This window comes from Panthera uncia, chromosome C2 (genome assembly GCF_023721935.1).
Source record: "Panthera uncia isolate 11264 chromosome C2, Puncia_PCG_1.0, whole genome shotgun sequence".
Taxonomy (NCBI): Eukaryota; Metazoa; Chordata; class Mammalia; order Carnivora; family Felidae; genus Panthera; species Panthera uncia.
The window spans coordinates 77,222,552-77,241,218 of NC_064810.1; the positions used below are offsets into that span (position 1 = coordinate 77,222,552).

General features: G+C 39.7%; 1 protein-coding gene across 13 annotated transcripts in view; it reads right to left on the reverse strand.

Annotated features, from left to right (window-relative positions):
- Window positions 1-18,667, reverse strand: part of LPP (LIM domain containing preferred translocation partner in lipoma) — a 679,983-nt gene that overhangs the window by 100,862 nt on the left and 560,454 nt on the right. For all 13 annotated transcript variants that reach the window (XM_049629520.1, XM_049629513.1, XM_049629514.1 and 10 more), the window contains one exon: window positions 14,893-15,062. In XM_049629520.1, the coding sequence (XP_049485477.1) occupies window positions 14,893-15,062 (170 nt within the window). The remainder of the gene's footprint in view (window positions 1-14,892; window positions 15,063-18,667) is intronic.

Genomic DNA, 18,667 nt, shown 5'->3' on the forward strand with positions numbered 1-18,667 from the left:
ACCTCTTAATTACATTGGCAAGTTGGTGAGGTTTATTGATCCATGCATGAGGAGTTAATTCCAAAAGAGACTTTGACAAAGAGCACTTTATGGGAGAACACATCGCTATTCCAGTAGCTTTGCTGGAATGACCTGCAGACACTGTCTGGCCAGACTCAGGCCAGTCTGGCTTCCTGCCACTTGTACCAATTTCCTAATGATCTAATAGGAATGCTCAACAACCCTGTAAAGAACCAAGTCTTTCTCTCTTTTCTGGTCTTAAAAATGAGGTAAGATCTAGTGGGGGTAAAAGTGTATCCTTAAGGGAAAATGCAGCAGGGTTGTGCAATGTTTTGAACATTAATAGGGCCCTTCTGGAAGTCTAGCAAAAAAAAAAAAATTAAAGGCAACAGGATGCTCGATAAACACCTGTTAAATACCTAACTACATGGCTTTTATATCTAGAAACACAGGATATTCTAAATGCTACCCCATCAACCAGTGCTGATAATGCATTCACAGACATATGGCCAAAAGATGTACTCCACTGTTATGGGCTGAACTGTTTCCCCCCGCCACCACCCCAAATTCATATGTTGAAACTCTAACCCCAATGTGATGGTATTTGGAGGTGAGGCATTTGGGAGGTAACTGGTTTACATGAGGTTATGAGAGTGGGCCTTCATGATGGGGTTAGAGTTCTTAGAAGAGACACCACAGAGCTGTTCTCTTTCCCTCTCCCTGCTTTGTGGGGACAGAGAAGTCAGAAAGGGGGCTCTCACCAGAACCAAAACTCAACCATCCAGACACCCTGATCTTGGACTTCCAGTCTTTAAAACTTGAGAAATGAATTTCTGTCATGTGGGCCTTTAAGCCACCTAGTCTGTGGTATTTTGTTATGGCGACCTAAGCTGACTAATACATTTATTAAAAGAGAAAAAGAAACAACTAAATACCTCCCAGGGAGAGATGTACTACGCTGGACACTGCTTTGGTGACACTTTGGTGACACTGCTAAGGTATGGGGTTACACAGGGGAAAGAGACACAAAGAACAGAGAAAAAAATGAGCTTGCTCCTAAGCAGCTTGCGGTGAGAAGCCATGAGGGTGAGACTGTCAACGGATATAAGGTGGGGACAGAAAAGGGTTAAAACAAAGGTGAAGGAGTAAAACCAAGGTCTAGAGAAAAACTCTGGAGACCTGAGGGGAGAGTGCTTGTCTTCAGCTTAGATGAACATAGGGAAAGATTCTCAAAACAGTGGTAACAAAACTGGGGCCTGAGGTTTATTAAAAAAAGACTTGCTGATTTAAAAAAAAAATCCTATCTGATGACAGGCCATCTGCTAGCTTGAATTTACTTCAAGAGAAAGGTAGAGGCTAAGATTTAGAGCGCAGGAACTAGCTCAAAGATCTGTTTTAATCCTACGTTAATTCCTCATTTTCCAAAGCCCTTGGTTTGTTAAGCCTTGATTTTGTTAATTTGTAGAGATGAAGGAGTTGTGACAGTTCCCACTAGTCTGTCAGGGGTGGAAAAGGAATGACTATGTGGCATTAGGAGGAAATCAGATTTACCACATGACCCTTTGGTACGTGGCTCTTCCTCTCTGACGACCTTCTTGTTAAATGCATCCTTTCCCCTAAATGTCCCTAGTCCTCTCTCTGAGTCCTTTTCCTGTGAGGCCCTGACACATTCTGCATTATCTATTTTGTGGAAAACCTATTTGTATATTTTGTATGCTTTAGAATACGATTTAGTGTCTGCCTAAACTAGACTAACAATATAAATCTTGACTTTTTTTAAGAGTTACATGTTAGAAAGTTCAGTTTTATTTTAACTAACATGTCCTAATGGCTTTATTAATATACACTGCCTCAAATATCTCTTAGCATTAATAAAGAGCCAGCCTACAAAGTAAAAAAAACATAACTTTTGTGGAAGACATGTACTCTTCTTTCAAAAAAAAATTTTGGATGTAACTTAAAACCTCATTACATATGTGTATTTGTGGCTTTCAGAGCTTAAAGAATTCCAGAAGCCTCTATTCACCTGTGACACCTTCAGCGTGTCTTTCCTCTTCTCTTGGCTACCCATATTATATTTTCCCATATTATAAACATAAAATACTGATTTATTAAATAATCTTAAAAATTTTTTGTAATGTTTATTTATTTTTGAAAGAGAGAGAGACAGAGTGCTAGCAGGAGAGGGCAGAGAGAGAGAGAGGGAGACACAGAATCTGAAGCAGGCTCCAGGCTCTGAGCCATCAGCACAGAGCTCAATGCGGGGCTCGAACTCATGGACTGTGAGATCATGACCTGACCCGAAGTTGGACACTTAACCAACTGAGCCACCCAGGCGCTCCTTAAATAATCTTTAAGTTCAACAAATATCTTTTTGAAGACCTACAATATATCAGGCCCTTGTCACTGTGAAGTGCCCATAAAGAGCCTCACCATGCTATGATGATGACACCAACCTCTCCAGCATCCCTTGATGCTGTAGGGAAGTGAACAAAAGAGAGAACCAGAAAGCAGATTTTTTTTTTTTTAAGTAAGCCTGGCTGGAGGCTGGCTTCCCTGGCTGGAGGGAATTACCATGTCCCATTCAAAGTCATGTGAACATAAGAGAACCTCCATTCAAACTCTCTGGTCGTTTTCATCTGGGAGTCTGGTCTGTGTGTTTGACCTTGAGTGCTAGCTCTTATGATAATTCAACAACTGGAAGCTAGACAGCTGGCTTTACTCTCACATCTTTCCCTTCAATCTTTTATATTTACATTTCAGCAATGACTGCTCACAGGGTCCCAGAGCCAAGTTCTCCTCTCTGCTTCATATACGCACAGGGAGTCTCAAATCCAAGGTGTACCAAAGGGTAAAGAGGCAAAGACCCTCTCCGGAGACACTAGGATCTAGAGTGAAACCAGGTACCTTCTAGCCTAGCAGGGACAGCTCACCTGTTGTGATAACAACCATGGAAAAGATAAGATGAATAAAATGTGACACCCTCGTCCCAGCATACCACCCCCTCTAAGGGTTGCAAACAGTAAGAGAATAGGTCAAAACTCAAATTATTTTGATATCAATTGCAGAGAGTTAAATCACAGGAGCGAGGAACAAACAAAAGCATTGCACAGGAAAAAGCCACATCTATTTGGGGGAAGTTCTAGGAAAGCTTTTTATGGTTGGTTGATATAGATTTTCAAACTATGGAGACGGGGAAACTCTGGGGCACAGAGAAGCCTAAGATATCAATGTCCAGGAGAAGATGGTCCCATTTGGCCAAGTGTGGCTAAAGAAAATGCATAGGAGAGAGGTGGGAGATGGCGAAGTATTTTGGGACTATTTCTTCGATGAGCTGGGCTACAAGCACAGACACATGGATCTCAAAACTGAGCACGCATAAGAATCTCCCTCAAGAGGCTTGTAAAAGATGCACATTTCTTGGCTCCTTGTGCAGAAAGTCTGGGGAGTGGCCCAGAACTTTACTTTTTTTAGTTATTTTTTTAATGTTTATTTATTTTTGAGAGAGAGAGAGAGAAACAGAGCATGAGTGGGGGAAGGGCAGAGAGCGAGGGAGACACAGAATCCGAAGCAGGCTCCAGGCTCTGAGCTGTCAGCACAGAGCCCGATGTGGAGCTTGAACCCACAAACTGTGAGATCATGACCTGAGCTGAAGTCAGATGCTTAGCTGAGTGAGCCACCCCAGCGCTCCTAGAACTTTACTTTTTAATGAGGACTTGAGCGTGATTCCAAAGCAGGTGACCTCTGACACATTTTTGGAAAACCAAGCTTCTAGAGTCTCATGACTGGACTCTGCCCATCAGACCCTGTGAGCTCTCCAACCACCAGCATGCAGGTAACATTCCATAGACTGCAATGCTGACTAATGAGAATCCTTTGGGGGTTCTGTTTGCACGAATCTGGGTCCTGGCCCCGTGCAGTTACTTATTGCTTAAAGCACCCACACTTTCATTTTTGGTCAGCCCTGTCAGCCTCTCTGAACCTTTTAGTTAGCTACTGGGGTAAAAAATATTGCTTTCCTTCTGTTTGTGGGGAAATTTAAGGGAAAATAAATGAGGTGAATGCAGAATAGCAGCTGGTCAAGCTGAGTGTAAACAAGGTCTGACTTTCCATAGCACGTTTTTTCTTGAAAATCATTTGCTGCCTCATACCAGGCCTGCTAAGTGAAAGACTGAATGTCTTACCTAGGACTCTTGAACTTATGTTCAGGTTTGTTTTTAACATTGATTTAAATTTTTTTTTTTTTAACGTTTATTTATTTTTGAGACAGAGAGAGACAGAGCATGAATGGGGGAGGGTCAGAGAGAGGGAGACACAGAATCTGAAACAGGCTCCGGGCTCTGAGCTGTCAGCACAGGGGCCCGATGCAGGGCTCGAACTCACGGACCGTGAGATCGTGACCTGAGCCGAAGTCGGCGCTCAACCGACTGAGCCACCCAGGCGCCCCTTAACATTGATTTTAAAGCACACACATACAACACACACACACACACACACACACACACACACACACACACTCCTCTGTCCCAGTCCTTTTCTTCTAATTGGAAATGTAAGGTTATAGACATTTTTCTCTTTTGAGGGTACAGAGCAGTTCAGAAGACCCTACAAACACAGATTATGTGCTGTATCTGGGTAATTATCATTCCTTTATCCTTTAAGAGACAAACGATACATACGAAAGAAAATGAGGAACAGACTCTTTCCTTATTTTCTTTCCATCCTTTTATCTCTAAAGTAGGAAGTTTACTGAACCCCTTGCCAACAATTCACTCAGCCTAATGAAGTGTACAAGTAATAGGATTAAATAATCTTAAACCATTATTACAGTGGCCTGATGCTGACATTCATCCAAACTCTGGCAAACACCGAGTGGTGAGTTCATGCTTGATTTAAAAATAAACAAACTAGGGCAGTGGGAAGGTTCTAGCATAAAGTTTCAGAGGCATTTAACCTGGAAATCTGAGACTCTCCATCTTGGTTGGAGCTGAAGCAAACCCTGTCCTACTTCTACACTCTCCAACCAAAATTTACGGAATCCAACATTTTCTAGGGATGGTTCTCTGGAGCCGGCAGCCACATATGATTAAACCTCTTCATGTCAGTCCCAAAGAAAGCAGTTCTTTGAAGGCATCATCAAGGTTCATGGTTTCTATTCCTGCCTCTGCCATTAATAAACCATATAACCTCAGGCCAATCAGCCAGCTTTCCTGGCCTTTAGGTTTTCTCAGCTGTAAAATGACGTTATTGAATTTCGACAGTTCCTTCTGGCCTTTAAAAAGCATTCTAATTCTATAACAACAGAAATAAATACAGTTTGGGGTAGGAACTAGAGAAAAAGATTATGTTCAGCTAGCCTCTTCCTCGTTCTGGGCAGTCTGGTTGCAAGCCTTTGCCTCACTACTCTTACCCAGGCCCGCCTTGCAGGTTGCAGAGATATGGTGAGCAGTAACCTTCATCAGCAAAGGGCTGCGGGCTATCTGGGGAAAAGGACTAAATAAAAACCTTAACAAAGGATGACACAGTAACTCTTCCCCCCACCCCAAGTCTCGTTGTTGTATAATTACAGGGTGATAATATGAATGCCTGTTAAAACGAGAGGTGTTTTCCAAAGCATATTCAGTCCCCAAATCATTTTGCTCATGGGTTAATTATCCCTGTAAAATTTCATGGCATGCTTCACTTAGATCATTTATGCTTTCAAAGGCTTGCCTAGGTATTTTGTAGTTTTTGTTGCTTCTGCATAAGGCCTTTTTTCCCCCCTGTTATATTTTCTGAACCTAATTTATAATTTTTATTTTGTCAGGTAACTACACTTTTATTATCTTAAAACTTTAGATTTTCTCTGATTTTCTAGACTAATTATATCATCTATAAATACTGACATGTCAGAGTCTTATGATTTTGAGTGAAAAAGTCTCAAAAATAGGTCTGAGAAATGCTATTCCATTAAAATTAAGAAATACTATATATAAATGACACTATATTTTTAGAGATAAGTAGTGAAAATAGAAAGAAATGCATGGATATAATAAACAAAGTTAGTATAGTCATTACCTCTGTACGAGAGTTTGGGGAATGTGATTAGGGACAAGAACCTAAGGATTTCAGTGGAATTTCTAGTGTTTTATGTGTTAATCTGAATAAAGGTACATGAAATTTTGTCATATTATGCTTTACATCTTTATCTGTAAGAAATATTACATAATAAATTGATATATATGTAAAATGAAGAAAAAGATATATATATATATGACCATATATGTACGTATGTAAGTGTGTGTATGTATACGTATACATATGAATATATATGACTTTGTTTCCCAATTACCCGTAATGAAGACTAGAATGTTAAAAACAATATAATAGCAGTCATACTATGCATACCTGGCAAGATCCGGGAAGACATCTGACCATTAGTTTATTTTATCCTATTAAACGCATATCTTCCTTTTTCTATTTTACTTAGGGCTTGTTTTGTGTTCTTGCAACCATTTTTGTTTTAAACAAGGATAACATTGCAATCATGGAATTACCTGGGATGTTTCATTGTGTGGCACTCAATCTGCTAATATTTCATTTAGCATTTTTGCATGGGTGAAAGATTAGCATACTTTTCTTTTGGGGGCAACCTCATTTAGGTATTATTAATCAGGATGGGGCTAGCTTTCTAAAATGATTTGCAAAGCTTATCTTCTCTTACTGAGCTCTGAAAATTGAACTATTACAGGAATCATTTGTTCTTTAAAGATCTGAGAAGTCCTTTTAGTGAAATTTCCTGATAATTTCTCAGGTCTGCATTCCACCCATGTTTATGGACTTATTCAAGTTTTTGTCCTTTGCATTTTAGGTGTGCATAGGTCACAGTCTCTTCTATAAAATTTGAAGTGTAATAATTTTTAAATGTCTTCTGTACATATGCTAAGAGCTTCTTTTTCATTCCTAATTTTCTATAATTTTTGTTTTTCTCGAATCTTCACTGGATGCTTATTTATTTTTCTTTTCAAAGAATCATCTTGTGGACCTAAAAATTCTAGTATTTCTCAATTTATCAATAACTGCCTTTATTTTAATGATTCCTTTCTTCCTTTAGACTTTGTTGCCCTTTTCTAGGTGTTTAGATTAATATACATGTGCCCTTTTATGTTGCAATTAATGATCCTAGCTGTACTTGGAATTCAACTCTGGTTGGGTCTCATTCTGGTTGTTGTGCAGCATTATCAACATCATTACTTTCTAAGGAATCTTTAACCCACAAGTGGGCTTATTTTTTTATCCTTGGATACATTTCTTGTCTTGCTGAACTCTGCCAGCCAAAGTAGGAACTGTATATGTTCCTCTTAGACTATGAGAGCGTGCTTTTTTTAAATCTCCCATGGAGATTTGGAAAGAAGATATAATCTCTTTGCTTATATGGACCAAATCAATCATGTTAATCATATTATTCAACTTCCATAATTGGTTTGTCAAGGACTACATGGAATGTGTTAAAGTTTTATAAAGAGTATGGTTTAACCATTTTCATCTCATATCTCATCAATATTTTTGTCTTATACATTTCAATGTAATGGTATTAAATGAAGAAAGGCTCAGGGCTGTTCCTCTGGAACTTGGCATTTATCAATAAAGTAATGTACTTTGGCCTATGTAATAGTTTTGTTCTGAATTATACTTTGCCTGTTATTAATACTGTAGTTAGTAGGTGATTAATATTATTTTCTTTTAGCCTGAATATTCTATTACATATTTTCCTCTTTCTTTAACTATCAGTTGTATTGGTTCATTGCTTATCATCGTTTTATTAACCCTGGATTTCCCATACACTTTAGTTCAGTTAATTTGTTTGTCTGGTGGAATATTTTCTTTGAGTCATTTTCTTAGAAAGAGTAGGTAGGCGATGTATATTCTTTTTGAATGCCCGTGGAATATTTTAAATAAACTATTTTTGGAGAAGGCAAAATTTGATGTACTGTGATGTAACAAAAGCAAGTTACTAATTAGTACAGGATGGTATGATCCCATTGTATGTGTATGTGTGCACATGGAAACCACACTTCCATAAATGTAACTATATACCTGTATACAGGTATACTGAAATAGAAAAGGTGTGTTAAACTGCTATATTATTTAAATGGGAGAGTTATGCATATTTTAAAATTTTTCTTTAGTGAGCATATAATACTTAAAAACATAGTTGCTGTTTTTTTAAGAATGACTACTATAAGAAAGAATATTTTGAGTTCAATATTTCTCTAACATGTCCAAAAGTAAGGTGAAAGCCACTTTATAAAATTAGAATGAAGGTTCACTGTATTTTTTTTAAACTTGACATTATGAAAAAAAGGTAATAGAGAAAAAAATTAATTACAAAAAAAGAAACCTAGTAGTAACAAATGAGATTTCCAATGACTGGCTGGGTCTATGAAAAGAGCTGGTCCTGAGAATCAAAGTCCAGGTCAAGTCTTGGATCTGACACTCACACTTTACAGAATGGGGCAAGCTGACTTTTCCTAAAACTCGGTTTCTTATTACTGGAAAGGAAGGCAGTGATAATCATACCTATTTTCTAGGATCATTGGAAGGTGACATAAGATAAAAGTGCTCTTTAAAAATTAAAGCACTCAACAAATGTTAGTTATTATTATTTTTAACCAGGAAAAAAAAGGTTTTTCCCTTAAAATCTGAGGCATTTCAGGGAAAGCCACATGTAATGCTCAAGAAAAGACAGAGGCTTATGGTTTTTTGGCCAGTAGAAGTTCAGCATCCCTTTTGTAATGCTAGAAGGCATGATTTATGTGGTCATCAATTTAAACGTTAGAAATGGAAGGCTCTAATCACGGAGGGCTGTCGCTATCTTCCTATCTTCAGGAAGTTGAATATTAGTTTCTGGGTGATAATATGGACCTAGCAATCAAATGCAAGTTAGAAGATCTGTCCCTAGCCTTAGTTTGTCTTTTGCTTAGACAATATCAAAGCCACCGTAAGCACCTCCCTGTCACCCCCCCACCCCCGCCCCGCCCCTGCTGTCTACTTCACAAGGTTCTAATAGGAATGATTAGTAGTAGATAGCATGGTGAAGTCGCTTAAGAGATTGACAGATGTCCCTCTTTCTTGAAACATTTGTTGTTGTTGTTGTTGTTGTTGTTGTTTGCTTTTCCTTTCTGGCAGACTGCTTGAGGGAAAATGAAGAAACAGCAAGAAGAAAGTAAGTGTCTGTGCACATGCACTTGGTGCAAGGGAGAGAGACGGACCCTCCTTGGGGGTGAAAGAGCAGGGGTGGGCAATTGAGAAGAGGGAAGGGAAGTTCACGTGGGTTTTTTGGCTTTTGTCCCAACGCTCAGCTCCTTTCCCAACATCCACATAAAGCACCAGCCATAACTGCTTTTAAAACACTATTAGGAGGGGTGCCTGGGTGGCGCAGTCGGTTAAGTGTCCGACTTCAGCCAGGTCACGATCTCTCGGTCCGTGAGTTCGAGCCCCGCGTCGGGCTCTGGGCTGATGGCTCGGAGCCTGGAGCCTGTTTCCGATTCTGTGTCTCCCTCTCTCTCTGCCCCTCCCCCGTTCATGCTCTGTCTCTCTCTGTCCCAAAAATAAATAAAAAACGCTGAAAAAAAAATTTAAAACACTATTAGGAGGAACTGAGCATATAAAAGGACAACCTTCCTGCAGAGGTACAAAACCTACCACCTAAGGTAAGTTGAAAAGTTCGAATGTTTTAACTGTAGCCATTTAGTGACATACGGGAGCAAAAGGCCGCTACACTGTTGGTCACTAATGTGTCAAATTCGGGAACATTACCATGTTTAGTCTCCCGTGGAGTTGGCCTCCTATTCCCTGAGGTCTTTTAATTACTTGGATTTTAACTAATAAAAATGTCTGTACCAACTTCCACTGTTGAGAGAGTCAGAAGTTGGATTTGATCCACTCTGAGTAAGAGCCCTGGTTTAGGAGAAGATCCTTGGCTGCCATTTCATAAACAGGCTGAGTATCTGAGAATCACAGATGTGCCGTGTCTCCAGCCCAGACTCCTTGGTCATGCTAAAAACACAGCAGTTCTTTTGTTAATCTGTATTTGTGGGTAAACCTGTCTCATTCAGGACAGAAGAACACTTAAGTGGAAGGCACGGTTGCTGTCCCTCATACTCATACCAACAAAAAAATCTTCTTAAGCAAAGCATGAACCTCTTCTTCTCATATATGTCCTCACATTCTTTCTATGACATTTATTTATTTCAGTATTTCCATAGCAACTGCAGCTATGAAATTACCCCCAACATAGAGGATTTCTAAATTGTATCAGATTATGCTAAGGGGAAAAGCGATGATAATAATGTTATTAATGGATTAAGCCCTTATATCAGTATAAAATTTCATAATGTATAAACTATCACAAGTGTTCATTCCTTCTCTTTGGAGATAGGGAAGACGTTAATATCTGTCTTTCATAGATGATGATACCAGTACTCAGACACTAAATGACTTACCCAAGGTCTCACCTAGAGAGCAAGAACTAGAATCAATATATTCTAGTTTTATGACTTTACTTCTAAGGAAGTTTAGTGCTTTCAATTTTAATCTGTTCATTTATACAAATCCATAAGAATAATCAAAAGTAAGCTTTTTAAAAATAGATGTATATGTATGTATATGGACATACATATATGTATACATTATTTATTGAGAGAGAGACAGAGTACGAGCAGGGAAGGGGCAGAGAGAGAGGGAGACACAAAATCTGGAGCAGGCTCCAGGCTCTGAGCTGTTAGCACAGAGCCCAACTTGGGGCTCGAACTCACAAACCGCGAGGTCATGACCTGAGCCAAAGTTGGATACTTAACCAACTGAACCACCCAGGTGCCCCCAAACTAAGCTGTTAAGAGATCACCAAAGTAGAAAAGCATCTCATTGATTTGCAAATACAAATACATACAAACTTAAATTACATAATGCACTTATTTAATTGGCTCAAAATAAATATAAATAAACCTCTTCAATCGTGGATAGATTATAGTTTAACATATGGGTTCATATTGCTGATGGTTCTGTGAGTTTGAACAATGTTTCTAAAGAAATTTAGAAATTTAGAAATGTTTCTAAAGAAAGCAAAAGTTCTCCGAAGTGCTGTAAAGTAAATGTGGTCACAAAAATCAAACAATTTATGCTAAGGAAAAAATTCAAAGTAAAATAATGAAAAACCTTAATCAGCTCTTTATAGGCATGTTATTTGCAACACTGAAAGAACAGAGAATACCCAATACCTTTCTAGGGGCAAATAACTTTAAAATGTAGTATGCAAACAAACATAAGGTAAAATTAAACAGACAAAAGCTATAAATAGAGATTATTAACAATGGAAAGCCATATACGTATTTAAATTAAGTCAATCAATAGAAAACACAAAAGCATGTATAAAAATCATTAACGAGAGTTATAATACCTTACAGAACCAAATTGGTTTAATTACATGTGTATATGTGCAAGGATTAAAGATTCAAGAGACAACAGGAAAATATGAATAATCAGTGAAGGAAAGATGAAGAAGACCTAACTGGTGTATTTTCCCTCTAAATTATGTAATTGGTTAATTTAAATATGATCTAAGTTGATTCTTAATAATCAATTTAGGCAAGAATAAATTAAATTTATATTAGATGGGTCTCCTTCTTGGACTCAGAGCATTGAACGTGGGTGGTCTTTGCACAGAAATAATGAACTACATCACGATCTTGAATAATGCCACCACACTGACTGAGGCCCAGAGCCTGGGTTTTCTGCACTTTCCTTCTACAGGATGTCTCTCAGACATCAGTTTCCACAAGGGAACGAGAGGCAGTTTGACTGAATGCCACTGCAGTTGGCCCTGTTCCCAGGGCTTTAGTTCCAAGAGACATACACACATCCCTAGGATCCTCCTTACTACACACTCTGTCTTCAACACCAACTTGTTTCATTTTATACCCTGAGCTTCCCCGATCCCCCCCAAAAGAAAGCTCTTTACTTTTCTGGTGTGGCAGCTTATTGGATTTACGAAAAGTTCCAAAGAAATTACAATGCTAGAACATCCATCCGAGAGCTTGAGGTCCGTGCTAAACTCTGAAATCAATATGGAACAAGGGCCTCTGAATAAAGCTTAACTGAATTCTGACAAGAATTAAGTTGCATTTTGGAGTCACCATGGATAGGTCTCATAAGGAAAAATCTTGATTAACGTTTCTTATGAGGGAGGGAAAGTCAAGAGGGATGGTAAGAATTTCCATTGTTTGAGTCCACCCCACTTTCCAAGGATGTGATTAAATATCTCCCAGATACTCTACCTTGTCATAAGCTCGGTCTAGTAACAGGGACCCAAAGTAAAAGAAACTCCCTCCTGAAGAATCACTGAGCTCCTATGCCTGGCGTAGAGATCGAAACCTGAGCCCACATGCTGTACAAACCCATAACTGAGTCAGATTACACTTTTTTAGTCTTATTACTCAACCAGGAGGGCAAGAAATGCATTTAAAAATGGGGCAGGGGTGTGCCTGAGGGGTTGAAACAATTTCCTAAAGCCCAAAGAATTTCACAGCCCTTGTAAGGTCCTTATATTCAGAAAAACCACATATGCCAGAAATCTTGCCAAAATTAATCTCAGAATAACATTCATTCCATTACCATTCCCTGGGCAGGCCCAGGGTGCTTTACAGGATTGCCCCATTTCATCCTCACAGGCCTTTGGGAGAATCCTACAATCATCCCTATTATACTGTGGAGGAAACTGATGCTTAGAAAGATCCAGTAACTTTCTCGAGGAGACTAAGCATGAAGTGATGACATCAGATTCAAGCCATGTTCTTCATACCTGGTATCCTGTTTCCCAACACTTCTCAGGGTTTCTAGCTCTAAGAGACACAGGAAAAAATGAAGGAGGCTGTCACCGCAGCCCCGTGAATGGTAGCAAGAATCAACCATGCAGTCTGAAAAAGGACAGAAAATAGAGACAAGAGCTACAGAAAAACACAGCAGTCACTTCATATAAGGACAAAGCCATAGGGGCTTCCAGAAGCTCTGCTGGCATCATTATCACAGAGTTCGCTGCAGTAAAGAATTCCATGTGGTGGTCCTAAGTCATTGTGAATGACAGCCCATGCAGTCTGCTTACAAAAGACAGGGAGTTCTGTAATTTTCTCTTTTCAGTAAAGATTTCAAAGGTTGATATTTGAAATATTCTCATTTCTTTTGAAATTTTTTAACGTTTATTTATTACTGAGATACAGAGCGTGAGTATGAGAAGGACAGAGAGAGGGGAAAACGCAGAATCTGAAGCAGGCTCCAGGCTCTGAGCTGTCAGCACAGAGCCCCACGCGGGGCTCGAACACACAAACTGAAAGATTATGACCTGAGTTGAAATCGGACACCTAACCGACTGAGCCACCCAGGCATCCTGAATATTCTTATTTCTTAAGGAGGTAAGCTTTGGTTCGATGAGCTTTAAGCTCATATGTAATGGCTCCCTGAGATCAACAGGACACTATGGTATTCGTGTTTATGTTCCAAACAAGCTAAAAATGTGTACTGTCAGCAAAGACTACGGGACCAAGGGTGTGAAAAACTGAATATAGCCCCAGGTCTGACACCAAGGATTGAACAGAAGAAGTCATTTTCCTCCTCTCTGTGTTTCTGTATTCTCACTTCTAAAATGAGGAGTTAGACAAATGACCTTTTTTTTTCCTTCCCAGCTCCAGCATTGTGTAGTACTATTAGGAGGCTATCTACGTTTAAGTTAAATTGCCTTTAGGGAGGAAAATGGAATAAAATTGAACCTAAGAGATGCACAAACTATACTGAATCCCTCCAGATCTTAATCTTAACAAACTTTCAGATCTGTGCTACAGAGACTCGAGGGCTGCAATGAGTTAGAGCCGTCAGGTCACAGGAAGATAGATACCAATGAGACCAGGAACTTTGCGATGAACTTGAACCTTGGGGATCTGCAAGGCTATGTATAACTCCTAGGACCTTGCACCCAAAGCTTCTTTTACGTAAAAATGCCCCGACACTGTGGTGAAACCATGCTTCTTTTGTGGGTTTGCAAAAATGCACTACTTTTCCCACTAACAAGTGCTAAACAGATTAAAAGTATGCAGATAGATAGCAAAGAAATGCATTTTATATTTTTAAAAAGTTTATGTTCATTCATCACATTGATCTATCTTCTGATGTTTGTGTAGCTTAATGTGTGTTCTTAAGTAGCTTGGTAAAAACTGAAAAGAGTCACCTACTTATGTAATTAAAGTATAGTTGTTGTGTTCTTTAAAAAAAAACAAAACAATTATTACCTCAGTCAGTATTACTATTCATTTTCCTTTAGGGGAAATTCATTTCCTTCTATAATAAAGGGTTTATTTCTTTGCATCATTGAAAACTTGCTGGGCATGGTGGTAAGAAAATGTTTGAGTGGGTAAGAAGTGATTCAAAGGGGCCAGGAGTTTGAAAGAGCACGGACAAGTCCAGAGGCCCTGTGTTGTTTCTTTACCAATACTTGCAAATTCAAATGCAAGGTGAGACCTAATAAGAAGAGGTATGACTAGGGGAAACCTTCTGATGTTCAGGGGGTGATGTGAGAGCTTGTACATACATGCTTGAAAGCCACAAGGTGATGATCCAGCAGACCACTGATGGACCCTCCTCATGCTTTTCTGACCGCATGCGAACAGGGAACAGTTAGAAAAAGTTAAGGTCTGCCAATTTACACACACACACGCACACACACACACACACACACACACACACACTTTGAAATCTGTGGAGAAATAAAGATCCGATGACTACATTCTATCTGGAGTGACTGGCATTCTGTCAAAGAAGACATCTTTGCAAAGCACAGGAGGCGCGGCAGAGGGAGTCTGAACTTACAATGTAGCAGGGCTCACAGTAGGCTTTCTTCTCCACGGCATAGAAGGGCTGTCCTCGGAGCTTGTTGTTGCAGATGATGCAGGTAAAACAATCCACGTGGAAGACCTGATCCATGGCGGTGCATCCTGTCCCTTCCCCAACTACGTTTTCCCCACAGCGAGCACAGCGGCCTGAAAGAAAGAAGGGATTGACTGCTAAGAGCACACCAAGGAACACCTTCAGTCCTTCTGAAGAAGACAACATGGAGGAGACAGCAGGTTCACAGTGGAAGCGGCAGCAAGAGGGCTGACACCCCCACCACCGCCACCACCAGGCATGAGATCACCAACATAGCCAGGACTCACCTCTGTGAGGCCGCCATGATGGAGATTTTACACGAAGCATTTGAAAAGTTGACCCTCACAGCTCAAGGACCTACAGAACGTGACAGAGTAGAACTCAGGTCTCCGAATGTTGAGGCCAGTGCTGTGCCTCCAGTCTCACATACAAGTCTAGGAAGAACATGACTCAGCATAGCAGCAGTGGAAGGCACAGCCTAGGAAAGTCTTTCTGCTTAGAGAGTCTACGTGTCCAGTTAGACTGTGAGGGGACTGGGTCCAAACTCAAACTGCGCCTCCTTTCACAAAAGCCCAGGTTGTAAAATCTCTCTGCATCCAGCCCTCAATGACAGATCAAAAGGGAGTCCCTTTTATTTCCCGACAGCTCTGACTGCTGGAAAGTTCTTTCTCATACTGAGCCAGACTGCTTCCTCATGCTCACTGCTACCCAGTAGTTCCAGTTCTGTCTTCTAGGGCCTCATTAAGCAAGTCTCCCACTACACTTGACACCCTTTAAGTTATTACAATTCAGTTAGTATTGCCTCCAAGTGTGATCATACTTTGAACATCCCTAAAACCTATAACAGATTCCACATACTTGTAAGGGTTTGAGTCCCGAAGGCCCTGGTTGTCACTGTCCAGCCCAGCGTTCTGTGAACTTTCAGCATTTTCAAACTGATTTATGGGACATGTGGACCACATATGGACATCAGATTTCAGTTTTAAAAAAATCATTGTTTTAAATAGGAACAATAAAACATTACAGAAGGCAAATATTTATGTTAGCGTGAAGCCCTGTGCTGGTTGCAATCTGTATCTCTATCTGGTTCCGTCATGGGAATCTTGAGCCAGAGGTCAGATCCACATCCAGTTTTCTTTCTTAGTCTTTATTTCGATAAGTAAAAAGTCTTAACAAATAATTACAGGTCGCTGGGAATGTCAGCAAGAATCTGCGCTGTGGGCTTTGACACATAAGCTGTAAGCAAACCCAGTGTTTCCCACGTGTCAGGCATTTTCAAGGTGCTTTATATACATGTTAAGCTCATTTCATAGTTACAACCACCTATGTCGTAGGTCTGTTGCTCTCCCTATTGTACAGATGAGGAAACTGCGTCACAAAAACGGTCAATGAAATTCAAATCCAAGGAGTCTAGCTCCAGCGTCCATGGTTTTAACCACGATGCCGTTCTGCCTCTGTTTCATTGTGTGCATCGGGATTGAACACAGAGCTGACATGACGGAGAGATTTCTCATGAAGACTGCTTTCAGCACTCCATCCACTGGATTGACAACCATTTCACACCTAAAAACGGGAGGGCTAAATGTTTCAACTTGGGAGGAAAGAGCCAAATATATTTCTAATCCTCTCTGGTTGCATTGGCACTGGAAAATAGTTCTATACATTCTGTTGCAGGACTTAAATGTATTTTTAAAATATAACCCAAACGACAGTCCATTTTCCCCCGAAGGAATAAGAAATATCAAGTACTGGAAAAAAGAGTTAATTAAACTCTTGGAAACTGACTGCCACTATGGTAGCTGATACTATAAAGTCCTGATATCATATTCTTGACATTGGATAAAAACTTTTGTAATAAACCTTGTGGTTGTTTTATAAACTTCTGCCCAAGAGTCAACTTGTACCTGTTTTTATTATGAGATAGATAACCTTAGAAAAGTGCCTTTAAAATTTGGAACTTAATTGCCTTTAGTAACAAAATTAGGTTATTGCATATGGCTCTTGTTTTGTGATTATTCAGAAAAGAAACCCGGCTTAATTGGTTTACTAAATAGTTCACTGTGCTACGTCTCAACTTGATGCTAAAATTAGAGTTTCATGCCACTATCTGACATTTCATTACAGAAAACACACTGGGATTATAGGCAAATGGATCAGTTCATAAAGTCTAATGTTTAAGGAGTCATTAGCATAGTTTAGTATTCAAACTTTTCTTTTTCAACTGCTTGTGCAAACCCATCATATCTGTTTCACAACATACAGATTTGCTTCCAATATTTATATTGGAATCCTTGTTCACAAAAATTTACATTTTTAATATTAATCTGAAGTGGTATTTATGGTATTATCGTTATTACTATTTTTCCCGCCTTCATTGAATCATATTGAAATCACTGATGTATTCTGGCGAACTAAAGAAACAATGCAATACAATAGTGATAATGAAAAATATAGGTTTAGCATCATCAGGAAAAAAAAACATACTAATGACATGAAAATACTCTGAGCTGAACAGCACTGTTGGTGAATACTGGTCAAACAACACCAGTCAACAGAGGTTTTGTGATATTTGTGCAATCTTTTAAGAATGTGATGATTATTAACAGTGGATTGGTTACATGTGAAAACTGTAATTTTACATTTCAGATCTGTTAAATTCAGGTCAACAGAATTATTATTTTTTATTACTCTTTTCCTTCCTAGACCTTAAACTGGGTTCCTTGACAGTCCACCAGGGACTACACAGTGATGTGTGGACCACACTTGGGCAAACAAAAAGAATTCTGGCTAAATGTCTTGGTGGTCTATGAAGCAGCTGGAGATAGCGATTGGGATCTAAACTACAGCTGATCCACAGCATAATCTCTGGAACCCAAGAGCTCACTCTTCACAGTTTATGGAGAGTTTGCTAGCTATCCCTGAGGATCTGGGAGAGAATCTCAATCACCGATTAGAGAGAAAGATCAGGGAAGACCCCTAAACGTCAGGCTGAACAGAAAAGCTTTGCAATTTTCATTCTGTTCAACAAACATTCCTCAGGTATCTACTCTTGCAAAGTACTATATTCTGCTTTTCTGTGATAAATGGAAATGGAGTAGACTTGGTCAGTGTCTTTTACAGGCATTACAAGACCACGTACATTCTACAATCACATGAAAAAAAGGTGCCACGTGCCAGAGGAGAAAGTGCTGTGGAGGTGTGGAAGGAAAATCATATGTGATAGGGGACTTAGGAAGGGTTTTATGGGAAAAGATGCATGTGAGCCCAGCTCGAGGATGAAATTGTGACAGGTGGAGAGGGGAGAGAGAAAAACATTTTAGTATTTCCAAAGGGAATGAGTGGCTGGACTTGACGGGATCCCACACGTCTGCAGTGGCTTGGTGCTGGCACAAGGGTTTGTCTTCTCAGCTATGAAAGCAGATGGGCCGGATTCATAAGGAACAATCTTCTCCTTTGTATTTTGGAGGATATTCTTCCAGAGTGGGTCAAGCTAATACGCTGAACCCAGACATGACCAGCTCTGCTGCCTCCCATATTTTTCCTATTCTTGGGAGAAATCGGGGACACGGGCTCGAGGGCAGTCAGTCTGGCACCTTTAGAATCACAAGCCCAGAAAAAAGAGCTAAGAACAAAAAATAAAAATAGCCCTACACATCAGCAGGACAGAAAAGGTGCCCGAATGTTCCCTTTTCACATTAACAGAATTTACAAACTATGC